The sequence below is a fragment of the Bufo gargarizans genome, chromosome 3, assembly GCF_014858855.1.
Source record: "Bufo gargarizans isolate SCDJY-AF-19 chromosome 3, ASM1485885v1, whole genome shotgun sequence".
NCBI classification, from domain to species: Eukaryota; Metazoa; Chordata; class Amphibia; order Anura; family Bufonidae; genus Bufo; species Bufo gargarizans.
Genome location: NC_058082.1, coordinates 485,460,486 through 485,482,620, shown reverse-complemented (window position 1 = coordinate 485,482,620; position 22,135 = coordinate 485,460,486). Strand labels below are relative to the sequence as shown.

Sequence of the window (22,135 nt, the reverse complement as noted above, 5' to 3'; positions counted from 1 at the left end):
TTAAAGTTAGAAAGAGAACTCTATGAGGGGGGATTTATCATTACCACATAAAGTGGTTTTCTGGCTTTAAAAAGTCACAAAACCAGGTTTTGCGACTTTCTTAGTGGCAACTTTTATGTCACACTAAAAATACCTATAAAGGCTGAGCACTCACCACCTGGACCCCACGGAGAAACAGATGAACCTGAATAGTAATAACGCCTGAGTATTTTATTATTAAGAAATGCAGATAATGCAACAAAGAATAATAATAATTAAAAACAATGTAATATGATAAAAACACAAAAGATTACAATAACTGTGGTACAATATAAAATCTAAAATAGTGACTGAGGTAGTTATATAGCAGTACTAAATATTGACAGCGTGGATGGAATCACCGTTCCGATATATAGCAGTATGTGTCTTCTAATATAATTAGAATATTCAATTCTGAGACATCGATATTGGATGGTAGTAATAATCGTAACTAATATCGCATATAATGTTCCCAACTCGATTGTATGTTAATCGATGTGCTGGCAATAGAAAATTCAGCATAAAATCGCTGATTGATATATTGTGATTAGACTTCCCAGTGGATGGTGATAATGATAATCATAACTGGTATCGCATATACTGTTCCCAGCTCGATATGCTGGCAATAGAAAGTTTGACATAAAATCTCTGACTGATATATTGTGATTGCACTTCCCAGGATAGGGTAATTGTATTGCCGTACGACTTGCGCACACAGCGCCACTGTGTGCGCAAGTCATACGGCAATACAATTACCCTATAGTGCTCAGCCTTTATAGTTATTTTGGTCACAATTCCTTATGACTGGGTGAGTCATTAGGCTTAGTAGCACCCAATCCATAGTTATCGATGGAGTGAGCCACCATATCCTAATATTCACATTTTATGTCACACTCGCCAGGTTTTTGAAACAAGGCGTGACAAGGGTGTGATGAGGGCCGGGCCATCAGTCCCAACACATTTACCATCTATACCAGACACTTGCGCAAATAATGACTGAAATGTGCACCAGCTACGAGCTGGACTAGTTGCCAAAAGTAGGCATGTAATTTATGACAGGGCAGCACAGGGCCCCATCAAGACTGGCATTGCAGACCCAGGTCTTGATAAATCAGGGCCTATGCCTCCTATGATCAGGCACAGGTTTCTGCACCATATTTTGGCTTCAGTATCAGTTAATCTGTTCACGAACTAGAGCACAAAACTATGCCCACTTTATCAATTTTATCATGATGAGCATGACAATTTTACAAAAAACTGCAAGTTGCATAAGCAAACTGACTTCATGGGCTTCAGTTTATGCCAAAAACTGGAATAAGGCTCAATAATAAATGTCACACTGTTCTCATTTGTAAATCTGCCCCAAATATGTTTTAAAGACAGATCATCTTTACTTACTCTCCTTCAAAAGGCTCCTGTAGAAGAATGTCTACCACCGGCTCCCGCTGTCCTTTGGGTTTTGTGATCCTAATAGGGTGGGGAGAATGAGGACCCTCTATTATGGCTGCCTGAGATCTCTCTGAAATGAAAGGATCTTATAATTAAAATACAAAACTTAGGACTGATATCATCATCATCGGCAGAGAAATTAAGCACAACGACAATTCCACTAACCTTTATCTTCTTGTGCCCAGAATTCTGGGTCTGAATAGACTATCCGAGTAAACCGCTGCCGAACTGCTTCTTGGTATTTCTAAGGGGTAAAGCGGTTAATTATTAGAGACTCACACTTATGTCGGAGCAGATGAAACCAGAATTAGTGGGTTAGATTTTTTGGGTTGAGACTCGATTCTGACAGCAAACAAAGGCGTATCTGGTTGTCCGTAGAGCATCCAGTGCGTCCGTTTTGTTTTCTGGATCATCCATTTGAATGAGTCTCAGATGGAAATCAGACAAAAATGGTCCGAGTGCTGCGAATGGCACCATTTACCTATTCTGCTGAGCTCGGGCAGAAAGTGGAGGAGGGGTGGGAGGGTGCTGATATCTCATGATTGGTAGCAGCTAGAAACATGCAACTGGTCTTGTTTGAAAGCTGACCATTACAGGCTTTCACAAAAGACAGCATTATTTGAAGAAACAGAGGAGAAAGCACTGTTAGAAAGAAATCCAACCAGACCAGAGATATAGCCCTCCCCCCAATCTGGAGGAGAATGAGGGAGCAGCTGCAGAGCTGACAGCCTGCAGAAGAGAAGTAATAGTACAAATATATAGAAATGTGGCATCATCATCATCAGTTTATGGACCCACATAATAAAATTACGTTATTTTTACCACAGTGAATGCTGAAAATAAATTTCACACAATAATGTAAAAACTGCAGTTTTTTTTAATCTTTCACACTAAAATAAAAGTTCTTTACTACACCATATATACCCCAAAATGGTTCCTAAAAGGTCTACAACTAATCCCGCTAAATAAAACAAAAATTTTAGAAGAATTTTTTATTTATTTTTTATTATGACTGCTGGAACACCAAATATTAGTGGTCCATAAGGCTAAAATTAATTATGTCACTAAGGGGTTAAAAATACAAGTCCCCTGAGTTGTGCGCCAACAAGATTTACTAAAGAAACACATTAAAAATCTACAATAAAAGAAAAAGAAATAAATTTTAAAAAGTTACATTTTTGGGAGGGTTTAACGTGACTGTTAGGAAGTTACTAGGTCCATGTGCTAAGCGGGTGCTGGCTGGATAGCACGAAGATGGAAATTACTGCAGTCTGAATTAAGCTATGAAATAGATGGACTGGACGGTGAAAGTGTGCAGCCATGATTTTGCAAAAATAGATTAAAAATACACTTGTGATGCGACGATGTGTTGCCATACATACCACAATTTCTTTTATTGTTTTCTAACAGTGTTCTCTGCACACTTCATTGATGGCGGTCATATAGAAATAGCCAGTACTTTCCCAAGTAAATTTGGTTGGCCTGCTAGTAAAAGGAAACTTGGCTGCAGGACAAATGCCCAGTTGGCTGTGGCTTCTCCCGGCAAAATCAACTATTTTGGGGGATGCTGGGGGCAGAGTGAGACAACCCCTTTAATACTTTCTATACTTTATACTACTCTTTCTGGTAGGTCTACTTTAAAGTGGGCTTCATCAGGCAGCACGTTAAAAAAAGATCATCCACAGACAAACACGGGGTTAGGCAGATACATGGACAGAAGATGAGACCTGACATTACTAAAGCTTTACCTCCATTTCTTCCATTTTCTGGATCATAGCCTCTAATTCACTATCAGGTTGTTGATAACTGTGTGAAAACTCCTTAAGGTTCAGTTCCTGCAGACTCTCTCTTTCCGTTCCTGATAACACGTCCTCTGCCAACTGATTTGGAAAAAAAAAAAAAAAAACTTTAAAAGGAGGAGAGTTGAGCTGCAAGCAGATTTGAATTTCTTTTTAGTCACAGGTCGTTTTCTGATTAGATTCAAGGAATGTCTTATTATACCTGTCTCCTTGCTTCATTACTACTTCCATCAGGAATTATTTTTGCAGCATGAGCCTCCTCCCTGTACAAAAATAAAGAAGAAACAGCACGTAAATCTTAACATCTGTAAATATTATCATTGTTAAAATTGGGACTTCTAACACTGTCAGACAAGCCAATAAGGACAGTCGGCAGTATTCTCAGCATCCGATTATAACATTAAATATCGCCAAATGACTCCTTCCAATGTCATTTTCAGCTCAAACTCAGTTTCTGGTTGCTATATAAATGGTGTAAAAGTGCAATCTATTAGGTCATGCCATTCTGTGTGTCTGTAATTCCATCTTGCTCTCAGTGTCAGCTTAACCTTTATCCGCTCACCTAAGATGCCGTAAATGGGCTATTTCTTCCCTGTAGAGATTGTCGAGTTGTTGCAGTCGTCTTGCAGTCTCCGTGTCCAGCCAAGACAACCTGCCAAACAGCAGAAGGAAAAGAGGTCAGACTTCTACATTTCTGGGAGATTTTTTTATTTCTTTAGAATCTATACAGGATACATACTTTAAACAGCCTTTTACAATCATTTAAAAATACGGTAATCTGCCACTTGTTTCCAGGAAAGTGTTAATCAGAAACATAGATTGGGTTTCACATTTTACTTTCTCATTGATTCTCTATCCTCACAGGGCCATGGTCAGATATTTGCTAAGAATTTATGGTACAATATATGTAAAAAAAAAAAATGGGTTTTGAAAATGCCATCCTCAAGTATCAGAAAAAATAAATAAATAAATATTTTTTTAAATTATATTATTATATAAAATAAAATAAAAAATAAAATTATATATGCAATAGATGCCTCCCCCATCTCCAATTAGTTCAAAAGGTAAAACTAATGGAATGCCGGATTTCTACAAAATACATATTTTTAAATGTAAAAAAAAGGCAGAGAAGTGTAGCAAGCGGTGGTAGTATAATGGACTGAAAAAAAAATCATTCCTGTTGGTGTTGTATAAACCTGGGCTCTCTAGATGCAAAACCAAATACTGACAAAGCTATAGCATTACTACACAGAGATGTATTTTTTTTCTACGCTTATAAGCGGACACATATTACCAGTGTCTGTGTATTCATATATTGTGAATAAAACTGTAATCTCTCAGTGTGGTGAAGCTATAGTACATAGAGTATATGGTATGTAGATGCTAGGACACAGCTCTGCCCTCATCCTGCTGTCTAGCCCTGTCAATCAAGGGGAGTGTGAAGAGCACAGGGGGAGTTACAAAGCAGTGCTGTAAGGATTTAGCCCCGCCTCCTGGTGCTCCAACTCCTCATTTGCATATGAATAAACACACATTCTGCTGCGAATTAACAGACAGACAAAAGAAAGGTATAGATTTAATGGCCATGAATAGCCCTGCCAGTCAGTAGGTCTGGTTTAATAAGGTTGATTCTGGTGACAGAGCCACTTAAAAAATAAAAAATCTGCATAATTTTTTAAGAATAATGAATAAAGTATTTTTTATTTTTTTTTTAAAGAAATTATTTATATATTTTTTTTTTTAACCAAAATCTAAGGGCAGTAGTAAATTATAACCTTTAATAATGAATCTAAAAAGTCAAATGGCCCGTGTTTGTGGATTGAATACAACTAGAGCCGAAGTCATTGTGTGTGAGGACGAGATTTATTTGGTGTGGATGCTGGTTTCGTCTACCTTTACCTACACATCCATTTGGGTAACCGGTGTATATACATTGCAGTATACCTATCCATATACATGTGTCCGACATGGACTTTGTGATGCGTATTGCTTGATTAATGTGGCCTCATGGTTACAATTTGGGCCATTTGACTTTTCAGATTCATTATTAAAAGTTATATTTTACTACTGCCCTTTTAGATTTTGTTTTTTGCATATGGTGGTAGTCTTGTAGGACGGCATCTTTGACCTATAATGGCAACAGCTTGTGCGGTGGCTGTATTTATTTTATTTTTTTACACAGCCCAAAAAAAAAAAAAAAAAAAAAAAAAAAAGGAAATGCTGTTACCGGGAGTTTATGTTCTCTTTGTCATCTTTCTCAGCTTCCCTTCTAATTGAAGAATCAACCAGATCCCTATTTTTACATGGAGAAGCACTGAAACTTTTTACTTCTGGGTTCCAGCTTGACCTGCAATGGGAACGGGACACAGTGCAGTGTTAAAGTATAGCGTCACTCCATATATACACAAACACACACACAATATAAAACACAGCTATTTATATATAATTGTGTCCAGACTTTTGTCCTAGGGAAAGCTTTTGATGCGATAATGGTGACAAAAGTTCTGATTGTGGTGGTCAGAGTGCTGTGGCCCAACAGATCGCTAGAACAAGTTAAAACAGTGCTCTCATAGCGCACACTCCCTTCTCACCACAAGACAAAGCCGTGACAGACCAGTGTCGATTCCGCATCCTGCAGCGAGCAGAGTGCGTTGTCTGAGCTTTTCTCTCTCTCCTTGTTCTAGCAACTGGCGGGGGTGTCAGCACTCTGACCCGCAGAGATAAACATTTTTGATAAGTAACTATGACAGAAGTACGGTGCCACTTTAAGAATTAAGTTTACCCTGTTTCCCATTCCAAAATGAGCAACTGTATTTCCAAAGCTTCTCTGATAAAATACCCAATATAGTTGTGCTCAGATCTCCTTAAAGGCAATTTGTTGTTATTATTGCATTGTACTCAAGTCATTTTTTTCAATTGGTCTTTATTAAAAATTTTGAACCAGCTTTGAGTTTCTCTAGGAGCAGGATCTGTATTTCCATCAGGCAGCTCAGCTGACGCGCTCCTTATCTCCGACCTTATAAACACTCATTATAGGTCAATTCTTATCTTACTGATATGAAGGTGGTTTAAATAAGTGTTTATGACTTCTGAGTAATTTAGAGATCAGGTTTATAGATGACCGGTACAAAGAGAAAGTAAAAAGTCTGATTCACACAGAAAAACAGTTAACATTTTGTGACAGAATAACTCCATATTTTTTATAAAGACCAACCGAAAAAATTATTTTTAGCCCAAACTGAGTAAAATGCAATCAAACAGATTGCCCCTGAAGGTGAACATGGCCAACTGAGCCGAATACGTAACACAATTTATAAAACAGGAGGCCGGGGCGTTACAGCCCAGAAATTATGTGCAAAAACAAAAAACAAAATCTTCTGATACGTTGCCTGGATAAATAACCGCAGCAGGTCAGAAAGTGATGTGGGTACACTCAGTTCAATTTTAGTAGACAGCAGGTATTTCAGGTAACCACTCCAGAATCAGAGTATCCACTTCTGCATGTATGGGTAAATCATTAATCTCCACAGGAATCCCTCTTCCTCCACTGACTCCTATGGAATACCAAAATCACACTGATAGTGAAGTACTGCTACTGTCGATTGCAAGCACACCTGATATTATACTCACAGGCGCAGTAGTATGCAGGCACTTCAAACAGGCGCTATAGAAGCGAGTATACCAAGGTCCTCCTTCCCGATGGTAATCAAATTCCATAAAAGGTATAAGCAATTTACAGATAAAAAGCAGCAGCCTTTTGCATGTCCCAAAGCTGTGCAAAAGGCTTACTACTGTGCGCCTGTGAGTATAATATCAGGTGTGCAATCGACAGTAGCAGTACTTCACTATTAGTGTGATTTTGGTATTCCATAGGAGTCAGTGGAGGAAGAGGGATTCCTGTGGATATTAATGATTTACCCATATGTGCAGAAGTGGATACTCCGATTTAGACATTATGTGCAACCCTCAGCCCAACTGTCTGGCATCCTAACGGTGTACAGGAGGAAAGTGAGCCTTCATATTTCATAAAAGGAGACATGAGGACTAAAGACCAAACCGCATCCTGGGCAGAGCAGTTGTTCAGGTAGCCATAGGTCCTATTTTAAATTAAAGGGACCCAGCACAATACCAGCTAAGCATCTGATGGTTGCTTTGGCAACTGACCCGGCCAACACGCAGCTGCATCTTTACATGTCAGATTGAGTAGGAGAGCACGGCTGAACTTCCCCTTGGAAATGTTGAGCATGTGCACAACTATTAATAATTAGGGTCATGCACAGTATTCCAGTGAGCACACTCCTGCCCTTCGGTCCCCTGTGATCAAAACCTCTTACATTTCATTTTGGCAGTAATTTTCGCAAACTATTTTGAGCACGATCTCGGCCGGTCCCCATTGTAATTAGGGCGATCGGCAGTTATCAGGTAGACACTTCTGGCAGGAACAGCCTGCCAGAGATGTCTAATGCAGATGTGAAGCAAGCCTAAAGCTGGCCACGGACATGAGATAAATGTTTGGAGACATAGAAGAACCGCGTTTTCATCCAGTTATTGGTCATGACCTTTAATGCAAGCAACCGATAACCAACAGACAATGTCAAAACTTTGTTCTTTTGTCCAGGTTTTTTTTCAGCCACTATGTGGACATGAGCTGCCACACTAGGTGTTTTCTCTTTTAGTGGCATTAATCTGTTGAAATCTCATGTCTATGCTCAGCCTTGCTGTATTCTCATAGTTACTTCCATAAATGACCTTTTTGGGGAAGATGAAGGAGATTTTGGGCTCGGAGGTACCCAAGGAGTTTTCTTCTCTTTGACAACTGGACGAGTCTCCTTCAGCTTGAATGACACAGTTTTCTCCTGAAAATGTGACCGTTGGGATGGGTCTGTCTTTCGTGACTGTCGGAAGCCCTAGGAGGACATTATAGTTAGTTATTTGAGATTCTACAAAGCATAGCAAACTTACACCTACTAAACTGTGTTTCTTTTATCAAACAAAAAAAAAAAAAAAGGATTTTTGCTGTTAGCATAAAATCCTTTTACTCATCTAGTCATCGAGGGATATGGTCTTGACCTTGGGTATAGCTGCTATCACTAGGAGGTGACATTAAGTGCTGGCTTCTACTAGCCAATGAGCTAAACCAGCCTGTACTAGAACAGTAGGGGTAAGAAGAGAATTATACTGAATGAAAAGGTGGAAACATAAATTCGGAGAAAAGAAAACAATGTAGGAAATATTGACCAGCAGTAAGAAGTCCCAAATAGGAAACTGACACAAGCGAACATTAAAAAAAGGAACGGGTCTGTACTGGGTCCATAACACGGTAAGAACAAAAGTACAATTTTCTCGTTCATGCTTTGGAAGATACAGCCTTGATCTTAGAATGTTCCAGAGGATTTCGTCAAGGTGAGAATAGGATCAGAGGATGCAAAAGTATGCACCCTATACAATATCATAGATAGGACGACCAGGTATACACCAAGTACATGATCATGGAGAAGGACTTGTGTTGGACACTGGAGGATGGGTTGATGAGAATAACTGTGGTCTGCTCAGACAATTATGGGGACTCCACTTGGAACTTCATGCTAGGTAGGATGACATTGATTTGCTCGATCTCTTGTACACCCTGGTGTGTCGGTCATGTTTTAAAACGTGGTAGACAGCCATGTGTTATAGCATGGTCGACCAGAGCCCTACCCCATATTGCCCATTCAGGCTAGTGATGTTTATTTACTTTTTATTATTCAGTATGTGATTTGTCTGTGTTATCTTATATTTAATCACATAAGGTTATACATTCTCAAATCTTTTGAATTCACATTACAAATCCGAACACCGGAGAGAAGAGGTCTGTGATATATAATAGTGAAGCATGGTGACCACATCCACCTTGTGCAAAGTGTTTTCCCGGGGTCGGAAGGATTTTGGTAAAAACAGCATTTAGACTCAGCATGTCGGAACATTTACACAAGCAGCCACCAGTATTATGTACCTTAGGTCTCTGAGGAATCAGCACTCCTTTGCTCTTGTTCTGTCCCACCCCACTTCTGTGTAGCCCCTTCAGGTGTCCAGCTTGAATCAGCGCTTTCAGACCTGACTTCAGTGCCAATCGCCTTTCTGGAGGGGATGGTTGTTGGTCTGTCTGGGCTGCAACACTCATTGATTCAGGAGGGTCATCTAAAGAAAGCAAAATGGGAACATAGCCGTTTTTGTTCAACATACCTATGTGAGAGAAACATCATTGTCTAAGGCTACTTTCACACTTGCGTTCTGAACGGATCCGCTTATATAATGCAGACGATGGATCCGTTCAGAACGGATCCGTCTGCATTATATTGTAAAATAAATTCTAAGTGTGAAAGTAGCTGCAGACGGATCCGTCCAGACTTTACATTGAAAGTCAATGGGGGACGAATCCGTTTGAAAATTGCACCATATTGTGTCACCTTCAAACGGATCCGCCCCCATTGACTTCCATTGTAAGTCTGGACGGATCCGTTTGCCTCCGCACGGCCAGGCGGACATCCAAACGCTGCAAGCAGCGTTCAGGTGTCCACCTGCTGAGCGGAGGACAAACGGTGCCAGACTGATGCATTCTGAGCGGATCCGCATCCACTCAGAATGCATTGGGGCCGTACGGATCTGTTTGGGGCCGCTTGCGAGAGCCTTCAAACGGAGCTCACAAGCGGAGCCCCGAACGCAAGTGTGAAAGTAGCCTAATATGCAAAAGGGCAGATTAAACAATACCACAACTGGCCAAAGCCTTCTTGTAAGTAACGGGAATATGCCACCAGAAAAGGACCTATTTTGTTCATCTAGTTTTTATTTAAAAGGTGTTTAAAAAAATATATATATATAATAATATTATTTCGCCAAAAGTGCTTAATTTCACATGCCACTATCTACATTTAAAAAAAAAAAATAAAAAAATATGAAATTCTGAAGTTTTCACATTGGCCATGCTTACAGGCTGACAATGCCCATTGTGTAGATACCAGTTTTCATCAGTCATATTATGAAATGTAACACCTATACATACAGGTGAAACTCGAAAAATTAGAATATCGTGCAAAAGTCCATTTATTTCAGTAATGCAAATTAATGCTGCTTAAAATTAGAATTTTGTGAAAAGGTTCAATATTCTAGGCTCAAAGTGTCACACTGTAGTCAGCTAATTAATCCATACCCCCTGAGCAAAGGGTACCTCAAAATTGAGACTTTGGGGTTTCATAAACTGTAATCCCTAATCATCCAAAATATAACAAAGGCTTTAAATATCTCACTTTGCATGTAATGAGTCTATCTCATAGGTTAGTTTCACCTTTTAAGTTGCATTACTGAAATAAATGAACTTTTGCACGATATTCAAATTTTTCGCGTTTCAACTGTACATAACACATGCAGTGCTCCAGACTAAAAAAAATACCTAGTAGCCATTGGCTCCTGAACTGAAAAATTTAGGAGCCAAATCAAATTTTTAGTCGCCAAATCGAGACCGAATAAAAATTTTGGTATCGTGACAACGCTACGCCGATCAGATCGGCATAGGGTTGTTTTGATACCAAAATTTTGATTCGCTTTCGTCACCATAAAAAAGTATTGCGATACTCAATACCGCGCAAAAAAAAAAAAAAAAAAAAAAAAAAACACCAAAAAAAGCTGCGTGCATTTCGCATTTTATGAAACATTCGGCCCATAATAGAACAGTCCTATCCTATTTTTTGGGGTGACAAGGTGACTATGGCGAATGCTCACCGCATAGGAGACATTTTTTAATAATTTAATAGTTTGGACAGCGCTATGTAATATGTTTATTTATTTATTGTTTATATATTTTATATGTAAAATTGGGAAAGGGGGGATTTAAACTTAATATTTTAGGGTACTTTCACACTAGCGTTTTTCTTTTCCGGCATAGAGTTCAGTCCTAGGGGCTCAATACCGGAAAAGAACTGATCAGGCATATCCCCATGCATTCTGAATGGAGAGCAATCCGTTCAGGATGCATCAGGAGGTCCTCAGTTCAGTCATTTTGACTGATCAGGCAAAAGATAAAACTGCAGCATGCTACGGTTTTCTCTCAGACGAAAAAAACTGAAGATTTGCCTGAATGCCGGATCCAGCATTTTTTCCCATAGGAATGTATTAGTGCCGGATCTGGCATTCAAAATACCGGAATGCACCCGCACTAAATCCGGACCCATTCACTTCTATGGGGCTGTGCACATGAGCGGTGATTTTCACACATCACTTGTGCGTTGCGTGAAAATCGCAGCATGCTCTATAGAAGTGAATGGGGCTGCGTGAAAATCGCAAGCATCCGCAAGAAAGTACGGATGCGGTGCGATTTTCACTCATGGTTGCTAGGATGAAAGTCTATTCACTGTATTATTTTTCCTTATAACATGGTTCTAAGGGAAAATAATAGCATTCTTTAATACAGAATGCATAGTAGAAGGTCAATATAATAAACATTGGTGGCGCAGTGCGCCCCCCAACACCCCAGTATGATAAACATTGGTGGCGCAGTGTGCCTTCCTAATATAATAAACATTGGTGGCGCAGTGTGCCCCCCTCAATATAATAAACATTGGTGGCGCAGTGCGCACCCCCCCCCCCCCAACACCCTAGTATAGTAAACATTGGTGGCGCAGTGTGCCCCCCTCAATATAATAAACATTACCCCCCCAACACCCCAGTATAATAAACATTGGGGGGGCGCAGTGTGCCCCCCCTCAATATAATAAACATTGGTGGCGCAGTGTGCACACCCCCCCCCCCCCAACACCCCAGTATAATAAACATTGGTGGCGCAGTGTGCCCCCCCCCCTCAATATAATTAACATTGGTGGCGCAGTGGGGAGTGCCAATGAGGGTTAAAAAATAAAAATTAACTCACCTCCTCCAATTGATCATTTCCTGTTCTTTCTTCAGGACCTGTCAAAGGACCTGTGGTGACATCACTGTGCTCATCACATGATACATCACATGATTCATCACCATGGTAATGGACCATGTGATGAGCTCAGTGACATCACCACAGGTCCTGAAGACAGAACAGGAGACCGACAGCTACGCGATCAACTGGAGGAGGTGAGTTAATTTTTTAAAGTTATTTTTTAACCCTCATTGGCACTTCCCACTGAGCCACCAATGTTTCTTATACTGTGGGGGGGGGGCACACTGTGCCACCAATGTTTCTTATACTGGGGTGTTGGGGGGCACACTGTGCCACCAATGTTTCTTATACTGGGGTGTTGGGGGGGGCACACTGTACAGGGAGTCTAAGAAAGAATCGAATGAGTCACAAGTCGGATCTTTAGTTCTTTTCACCTGTGACTCATTCGATTCTTTCTCCCTGTACTTGTGTCAGTGACTCAGAGCTGCTAGTGCTCGCCTTGCCTCAGCTGATTGGTTGGTGGGCGGGGAGGGGCTGGCAGAAGCAGCTTCCACTCTAGGATCAGATTACACTGCTCCCGAGCCCCTCCCCTCCCTGCTGCCAGCGTCTCTGCTGTTGTCTGTGTGCTGTGACCGAGCTGACAGACTGAGGAGAACATCGGCGGCGGCGGGGCAGAGAACTATCAGCTCCTGTGCCCGTCGCTGTTCTACTGCAGAGCTGCCGCGGAGGGTCTAGTCGCAAATGGCGACAAGACTAAAAAGTCTTGTCGCCATTTGTAAATTCTTAGTCGCATTGGCGACCATTTTGGTCGCCATCTGGAGCCCTGACATGGTTACCCCATTAACAGTAGGTGATCTTCACAGCTCACCTACTCCCCCTCCCTGCACAATGACCTCTGTAAGTTAGGCCAAGGACAGAAATGTGGCAGGTCAAAAATGGATAAAATATCATTAACCAATGGTGCATCTTCTGGACTCACTCGCTGTTCTCCCTTCATAGCATTATCAGAGGTGTAATCTTCTACATATTCTGGCTACTAGATTTGAAATATTTATGGCATAACACATTCAAGTACAACCAGGAACACCCACCAAACTGAACACCTATAAAACAACTTCACTTCATGGGGAGGTTAGAAACGTAATGTATAAAGTAAGGAGAATACGGATCACTTACCAAGCGCAAGGCGTCTAATCACATGACTCTCTTCGTGCGGCTCTATCGCTTTATGAACAGGCGGGGGATAATGAACGTCTCTAACAGGTGACGCAGTATTTCGGGAAACCTTAATAACAGGTGGAGGTCTAGCCGCAGCTGTATCGGGCAATGGCCTCCTTGCATCTGAAGACATTTTAGCTTCAAGAAGTACATCCAAGTCCTGGGTGGACAAGAAAATATGGGGAACATTGGTAAAAGCAAATTCAGGAGCCACCTGGCCAAGTGTCTGAAGAATGGGCGCCTGCGGTTACCTCGACTTGCTGGAGAATTGAGATAATCAGATTGGAAGCAGCAGGACCAGCGTCAAGCTTTGCGGTGCAGAGTGATAACTGACGGATGATGTGGCCAAGCTCCTTGTAGAGAGAAGGAATCTGTTGCTCGCCCCGTTCACTCAGCTGAGTGATGAATATCTGCAGGGCACGAATGGCTCCACGGTGAACAGCTGCCAGTCTGGACATGGCACGAGACTGAATGGGAGGGGGGGAACCAAACTGTAGAATTCAGTGATTATTATAAGAATATCACCCCAAAATGCTGCGTAATCTGCAGGCAGCGTGTTATAGAGCAGGAGGAGCTGAGCAGATTCATTTATAGTTTAGTGGGAACAAGATCCAGTAAAACTTGTAACCTATGTTTTATATTCCTGCTTTTTCTGAACTTAAGACTAACCCTGCACACAACCATCAGTAAATGACCGCCATCTCTGTATACACACTTATCAAGGAAAGCATCGATCACTGAGAACACCTCCCCTGTGCACAACTGGAGGTAGAAAAAGCAGAATTAAAATGTATAAATTACATTATTTTACTAAAACTTTTCCCATACAACTATATACGAATCTGCTCAGCTCCTCCTGCTCTATAACATGCTGCCCGCAGACTGCACTGCATTTTGTGGTGACAGGTTCTCTTTAACCCCTTAAGGACTCAGCTCTATTTCACCTTAAGGACTTGGCCATTTTTTGCAAATCTGACCAGTGTCACTTTAAGTGCTGATAACTTTAAAACGCTTTGACTTATCCAGGCCGTTCTGAGATTGTTTTTTCGTCACATATTGTACTTCATGACACTGCAAAAATTGGGTCAAAAAAGTTAATTTTTTTGGATAAAAAAATACCATATTTACCAAAAATTTTGAAAAAATTTGCAAATTTCAAAGTTTCAGTTTCTCTACTTCTGTAATACATAGCAATACCCCCAAAAATTTTGATGACTTTACATTCCCCATATGTCTACTTCATGTTTGCAGCATTTTGGGAATGATATTTTATTTTTTGGGGATGTTACAAGGCTTAGAAGTTTAGAAGCAAATCTTGAAATTTTTCAGAAATTTACAAAAACCCAATTTTTAGGGACCACTACAGGTCTGAAGTCACTTTGCGAGGCTTACATAATAGAAACTGCCCAAAAATGACCCCATTCTATAAACTACACCCCTCAAGGTATTCAAAACTGATTTTACAAACTTCGTTAACCCTTTAGGTGTTGCACAAGAGTTATTGGCAAATGGGGATGAAATTTGAGAATTTCATTTTTTTGCCTAATTTTCCATTTTAACCCATTTTTTCTACTAACAAAGCAAGGGTTAACAGTCAAACAAGACCTTATCTTTATTGCCCTGACTCTGCCGTTTACAGAAACACCCCATATGTGGCCGTAAACTACTGTACGGCCACACAGCGGGGCGTAGAGGGAAAGGTGCGCCGTATGGTTTTTGGAAGGCAGATTTTGCTGGACTGGTTTTTTGACACCATGTCCCATTTGAAGCCCCCCTGATGCACCTCTAGAGTAGAAACTCCATAAAAGTGACCCCATCTAAGAAACTACACCCCTCAAGGTATTCAAAACTGATTTTACAAACTTTGTTAACCCTTTAGGTGTTGCACAAGATTTAATGGAAAATAGAGATACAATTTCAAAATTTCACTTTTTGGGCAGATTTTCCATTTTAATATTTTTTTCCCAGTTACAAAGCAAGGGTTAACAGCCAAAAAAACTCATTATTTATGGCCCTGATTCTGTAGTTTACAGAAACACCCCATATGTGGTCGTAAACCGCTGTACGGGCACACGGAAGGGCGCAGAAGGAAAGGAATGCCATACGGTTTTTGGAAGGCAGATTTTGCTGGACTGGTTTTTTGACACCATGTCCCATTTGAAGCCCCCCTGATGCACCCCTAGAGTAGAAACTCCATAAAAGTGACCCCATTTTAGAAACTACGGGATAGGGTGGCAGTTTTGTTGGTACTAGTGTAGGGTACATATGATTTTTGGTTGCTCTATATTACACTTTTTTGTGCGGCAAGGTAACAAGAAATAGATTTTTTGGCACCTTTTTATTTTTTGTTATTTACAAAATTCATCTGACAGGTTAGATCATGTGGTATTTTTATAGAGCAGGTTGTCACGGACGTGGCGATACCTAATATGTATACAATTTTTTTTATTTATGTAAGTTTTACACAATGATTTCATTTTTAAAACAAAAAAAATGTTTTAGTGTCTCCATAGTCTAAGAGCCATAGTTTTTTCAGTTTTTGGGCAATTATCTTAAGTAGGGTCTCATTTTTTGCGGGATGAGATGACGGTTTGATTGACACTATTTTGGGGTGCATATGACTTTTTGATCGCTTGCCATTACACTTTTTGTGATGTAAGATGGCAAAAAATGGCTTTTTTTACACCGTTTTTATTTTTATTTTTTTACGGTGGTCATCTGAGGGGTTAGGTCATGTGATATTTTTATAGAGCTGGTCGATACGGACGCGTCGATACCTAATATGTATACTTTTTTTATTTTATTTAAGTTTTACACAATGATTTCATTTTTGAAACAAAAAAAATCATGTTTTAGTGTTTCCATAGTCTAAGAGCCATAGTTTTTTCAGTTTTTGGGCGATTATCTTGGGTAGGGTATGATTTTTGCGGGATGAGATGACGGTTTGATTGGTACTATTTTGGCGTAAATGCGACTTTTTTGATCACTTTTATTACCTTTTTTGGGAAGTAAGGTGGGCAAAATTTCAATTTTCTCATAGTTTTTTTTATTTTTTTTTATGGCGTTCACCGTGCGGGGAAAGTAACATGACCGTTTTATAGATCAGGTCGTTACGGACGCGGCGATACCCAATATGTGTAGTGTATTTTATTTTTATTCAGTGATAAATGTTTTTTTTTTTATCTTAACTTTTTTCACTTTTTTTTTACATTTTTTTTGACCCAGACCCACTTGGTTCTTGAAGATCCAGTGGGTCTGATGTCTGTATAATACAGTACTGTACAATATATATTGTACTGTATTTTACTTACCACTTTGTCTGAACAGATCTCTGCTTTCAGCACAGATCTGTTCAGCACCATGGACAGCAGGATGCCTGAGAAGGCGTCCTGTTGCCATGGGAACCTTCCCCGTCTGCTCAGTAGTGTTCAGAACTTCGCAGACGGGGAAGGGTAAGGACGGGTCTGTCGGGGGGCTGCCTGGGAGCTCTCTCCCTCTCCCATCGGGGGGCTGCAAAGGCACAGCAGCCCCCGATGGGAGAGGGAGGGAGCTCCCTGACCTGTTAACCTTTTCCATACAGCGGTCCGTACGGACCGCTGTATGGAAAGGGTTAAACGGCTGACATCGCATCACCGATGTCAGCCGTTTATACCAGGGTGCCAGCAATGTGCTGGCACCCTGGTATACCCACTAGAAGCCAACGATTATTCAAGGGGAGGCGGGCGGGGGATCGTGATCCCGCCTCCCGCACCGCCCGCCTCCCGCACCGCCTGCGACACCCCCCCTGCACCTCCCACCCACATAATATCATTCAGGGGTGCAGGGGGGTTAATAAAAACTTAATTTCTGGCATTTTAACGTTTGATCCCCGCGGTCAGAGACCGCGGGGATCAGAATCGGCTAAAAGCGCAGCAAACCGCAGGTCTGAATTGACCTGCGGTTTGCTGCGATCGCCGATACGGGGGGGTCACATGATCCCCCTCGGCGTTGTGACAGGATGCCGGCTGAATGATTTCAGCCGAAATCCCGTTTGGATTAACCCCCGGGGCGCCGCAATCTTATTTTAAACTCATGACGTACCGGTACGTCATGGGTCCTTAAGGACTCGGGAACCATGCCGTACCGATACGTCCTAAGTCCTTAAGGGGTTAAAGAGAACCTTTCATCAGTTCGTACTTCCTAAAATCAATAGCTGGCCAAGATTAGGAGATGTGATATCGCCATTTGTTTTCTCATACGCTGCTCTGTTGCCCCCCTGTGCCCCATTCTGTTTTGCTTCCTTGTGTGCTAATCAATACGGGGAGGAGGAGACGGCCGCGTTTCTCAGTGGGCCTTCTCCTTGGTTATGGCGCGGTCTAATCGCAACTGACCACGTCACAGCCAGAGAAAAAACAGCTCACCTTCTCCCCGGCTGTGACGCGATCCGCTGCAATTGGACCGCGCAACAGCCAAGGAGGAGACGCCCACTGAGAAACGCGTCAGTCTCCTCCTCCCTGTACCGATGATATTGATTAGCATACAGGGCAGCAAAACAGAAGTGGGCCTCAGTGGCACAGCGGATCAGAACAAACAAGTAGCTATATCACAGCGTCTAATCTTGGCCTACAGTGCCAGGTATTGATTTTAGAAAGTACAAACTGATAAAAAGGTCCTCTAAGAGTCCATTCAAATGTCCGCTAAATGGGTCCGCATCCATTTATTTTCAATGGGGCTGCAAAAGATGTGAACAGCACACACTGTGCTGTCTGCATCCGCACTTCCGTTCTGTGGCCCCGCAAAAAAAAAAAAAAAAAATAGAGCATGTCCTATTCTTGTCCGCAGACATGGACAAGAAAAGGCATTTCCATTATAGTGCCGGCAATGTGCGGTTCACAAAATGCAGACCACATATGGCCGGTGTCCGTGTTTTGCAGACCTGCAATTTGCGGATCGCAAAACACTTCGACGTGTGAATTGTTGTGCTTTTTCATAGGTGTACAACATTTATATCAAAATATCCTAATTATAGCGGCTTTGATAAAGAATAGGCCATAGTGTGTTATATTCACCATTGTGTATGTATTTAAAAGTAGGCCGAAACAGGTTCATGGAAAGGACACGGTTCATAAGATTTCTTTTCTATAAGATGTACCGGTTTGAGAAGAGTCATTCTTGTATCCTTATAAATTTATGACTGAAATAAGGATATTCTCTAGATGTGTATGGAACCAATTATCCCTATGGTTTAATGTCCATCTGTGATGTATATGTATAATGAACATTAAGTTTTAGTATAAGACAATCAATAGTACATATATTATTTTGTATTGTATTGCCAATGCTTTTATTATCTTATATATTTTGCACTAGGAATGCATACACTCCTAAAGCATGGTGAGAAATATTTTAGGTGTAAAATTGTTAGTAAGATTCTTATTTTAACTAACAATTAACCAACCGTTGGAGTAACAGAGGAGACGCATCTCAGAGAGTACAAGGTCCATTATATTCTTATCAGTACATACATTTTAGAATATGGGAAAAGTCTAAATGGCATCACAAAGGCTAGGCCTTAATGCGTTTAAGTGTCAAAAATAATCTCTCAACTCTGATTTAGGATTCCATATATTATGTGTATAGAATGTAAGAAATCAGACCTGGACAGTTAAACCCTTAATAGTGGTGATGATGCTAGTAGCTTATGCAATAGTGCCACCTAGGTATCAATAGGTAACATTGCACGAACAGCTGAAATGCATTCTGGGTGATAGTGACATCACAGTTATTATCATATGTACACGCCTAACCGACAATGATTGGAAAACTCCAAGTTAGGAAGCTGTGTCTAACTGATAAGTTTGTGATCATAAACCACAAACACACACACGAAGGGAGAGGACAGCAACAGGAAAGAACAGGGAGCAACAGAAGACACAAACAAGGAAAGAAAGGAGAGACCCCAGGAGAAAAATCCCAATGATCAGAACGGACTTTAGAGCTGACTTCCTTTAGACTCTGCATATTATTTTCACTCGGGTAACGTATAATTTTATTATATCTAGTATTGATTGAATTATTTAGCTTGACATTTAGGAAAATCCCGCTTTATTGCGGATGTGTAATGTTAGATGTACTACATCAATATTATCACTATTCAGTAAAAATGCATATTACTGAATAAAAGATCTAATATTGATTATCAGAGGGAATCTCTGATTGGAATATTCTTTCTATAGTCATATCAGGCTTGATAATTTATCATTTGTGTAGCAATAATACCAGATATCAGAGATTGGTTATAGTTTGAGCAAAGCAAGGGTTCGTATCTGTCCTAATCATTGTTGAGTTTATTGTACATTATCATCTGATAAATATCTCATAATTGTGGTCGAGACGGCTTGTATGACATTTTTATGTTTAAAGGGCTTCTGTCACCCCACTAAACGCATTTTTTTTTGTCTACTTATAATCCCTATCCTGCCATATATCATGTTATTAATAATTTTCGTTCAGTAGATTTAGCCAAAAACTTACTTTTATCATATGCTAATTACCTTTCTACCAGCAAGTAGGGCGTCTACTTGCTGGTAGCAGCCGCAGAAAACCGCCCCTCCTTCTGTTGATTGACAGGGCCAGCCGCGATCTCCTCCTCCGGCCGGCCCTGTCAGCATTTCAAAAATCGCGCGCCTGTGTTGATTCGGCGCAGGCGCTCTGAGAGAAAGAGGCTCGCCTCCTCAGCACTCCCTCAGTGCGACTGCGCAGATGACGTCTTCACTTTCGGTGACGTCATCGGCGCAGGCGCACTGAGGGAGTGCTGAGGAGGCGAGTCTCCTTCTCTCAGAGCGCCTGCGCCAAATCAACACAGGCGCGCGATTTTTGAAATGCTGACAGGGCCGGCCGGAGGAGGAGATCGCTGCTGGCCCTGTCAATCAACAGAAGGAGAGGGCAGTTTTCTGCGGCTGCTACGCCAGCAAGTAGACGCCCTACTTGCTGGTAGAAAGGTAATTAGCATATCATAAAAGTAAGTTTTTGGCTAAATCTACTGAACGAAAATTATTAATAACATAATTTATGGCAATATGGCAGGATAGGGATTATAAGTAGACAAAAAAATAATAATATGCGTTTAGTGGGGTGACAGAAGCCCTTTAAGAAGTGATATGGAATGCTGGTATTCTGTTAGAGCCATCTAGTGTCGAATTTTGGGTACTGCATACCACTGTGTGTTATTGCATATTATTGAGTTTCACATTCATTAAGCATTGATTTTAAGTTATTGTATAATAAATCATTTATATTTTTGCATAGACTATTGTACCATATTTCACTGATTGCACAACATAATTAAATTAACAACAAATTATTTTGAAGGTGTTTTATATGTTCGCTTCTAGGATCAATTCCCTTTGAATTTTTTTCTTTGATCCTTTCTTTTAGGGTACTTTCACACTAGCGTTATTCTTTTACGGCATTGAGTACCGTCCTAGGGGCTCAATACCGGAAAAGAACTGATCAGTTTCATCCCCATGCATTCCGAATAGAGAGAAATCCGTTCAGGATGTCTTCAGTTCAGTCTTTTAGCCTTTTCAGGATGGAGATAAATACCGCAGCATGCTGCGGTATTTTCTATGTCCAAAATTCCAGATCAGTTCCCGGAATGCCTGATCCGTCCGGTAAAAATGAAAATAAAAATAGAAAACGGATCAGTTTGTCCGTATGACGTTCTTGCAATGCATTTGTGAGACGGATCCGCATCCGGATCAGTCTACAAATGCTGTCCGTTTGCATGCAGATTGCCTGATCCGGCAGGCAGTTCCGGTGACTGCAAAAGTGTGAAAGTAGCCTAATATAAAGCATTTGCCTTATATCCCCGACAGAATGGACCCTTACTCCTTGAGGACTTGGCCAATTTTGCCTTTGAGGACCAGAACAGTGGGGATTTATCAAACTGGTGCTCAATAGAACTGGATTACTTGCTCATAGCAACCAATCAGATTCCACTTTTATTTTTCACAGCTCCTTTGGAAAATTAAAGATGGAATCTGATTGGTTGCTATGGGAAACTCCTCCAGTGTTTTTATTTTTGCTCTGAGCATTTTGGCATCAATATATTTTAGTGCCATGTAGCTCTAGGAGGCTTTGTTGTACTTTGTGCAGGTGCGATTTTACACACATGTACAGACAGACAGATTTTGCAGTTGTTATTTGCTTATTTATTTTACAGCATACACTGATCATATGTTATGGTGGTGACAATAAGATGGCACTTAGTAAATAAAATGTATTTATTGAAAACAAAAAAATATTAGTTTTTTATTTTATAGGATTCTTTAACATTACTTTTTAGTATCAACATAATGTTTTTGATCTATAATGTACTGCCATATAGCTATATGCCATTAGATTAGCCTGTGTAGTAACAGACCAACGGGAAATATGGTAAGACAGCGCTGGGGGCCCTTCAATAGACCAGTCACAGTCTGCCAACGCTAGATATGTGCTTTGATCATGTCAAAGGGCTTCCCTGTGATGCAATGAAAGTGGAAGCCTTAGTTTGTCCCTTTTACTTGCTAAAGCACAGTTAATTGCAGAATTCAAGAGGTTAACCGGCTCCTCTGAACTTAGAGCGGGGCGTCAGCTGTGTATTATAGCGGATGCCCCACACCTGATGACATGGGTACACATGGCGTTCCGCAGGACGAGCGTGTGATCTCCCTGATACAATATGAGTAGCGTGCACAGGATATTTCTCACTATTGTGTCTGGGTAGGTA

General features: G+C 40.9%; 1 protein-coding gene across 3 annotated transcripts in view; it reads right to left on the bottom strand.

The window, feature by feature from the left end:
* The window catches only part of LOC122932454 (protein moonraker-like), a 36,759-nt gene that overhangs the window by 6,579 nt on the left and 8,045 nt on the right, over positions 1–22,135 (bottom strand). Inside the window, exons 5-14 of one of the 3 annotated variants that reach the window (XM_044286865.1) lie at positions 13,635–13,874; positions 13,342–13,543; positions 9,259–9,443; positions 8,016–8,173; positions 5,494–5,613; positions 3,829–3,918; positions 3,469–3,529; positions 3,216–3,347; positions 1,633–1,711; positions 1,417–1,537 (exon numbers count right to left, since the gene is read on the bottom strand). In XM_044286865.1, the coding sequence (XP_044142800.1) occupies positions 1,417–1,537; positions 1,633–1,711; positions 3,216–3,347; positions 3,469–3,529; positions 3,829–3,918; positions 5,494–5,613; positions 8,016–8,173; positions 9,259–9,443; positions 13,342–13,543; positions 13,635–13,874 (1,388 nt within the window). Of the gene's footprint in view, positions 1–1,416; positions 1,553–1,632; positions 1,712–3,215; positions 3,348–3,468; positions 3,530–3,828; positions 3,919–5,493; positions 5,614–8,015; positions 8,174–9,258; positions 9,444–13,341; positions 13,544–13,634; positions 13,875–22,135 lie in introns of all 3 variants that reach the window. The other 2 variants (XM_044286866.1, XM_044286867.1) reach the window with 2 other exon arrangements.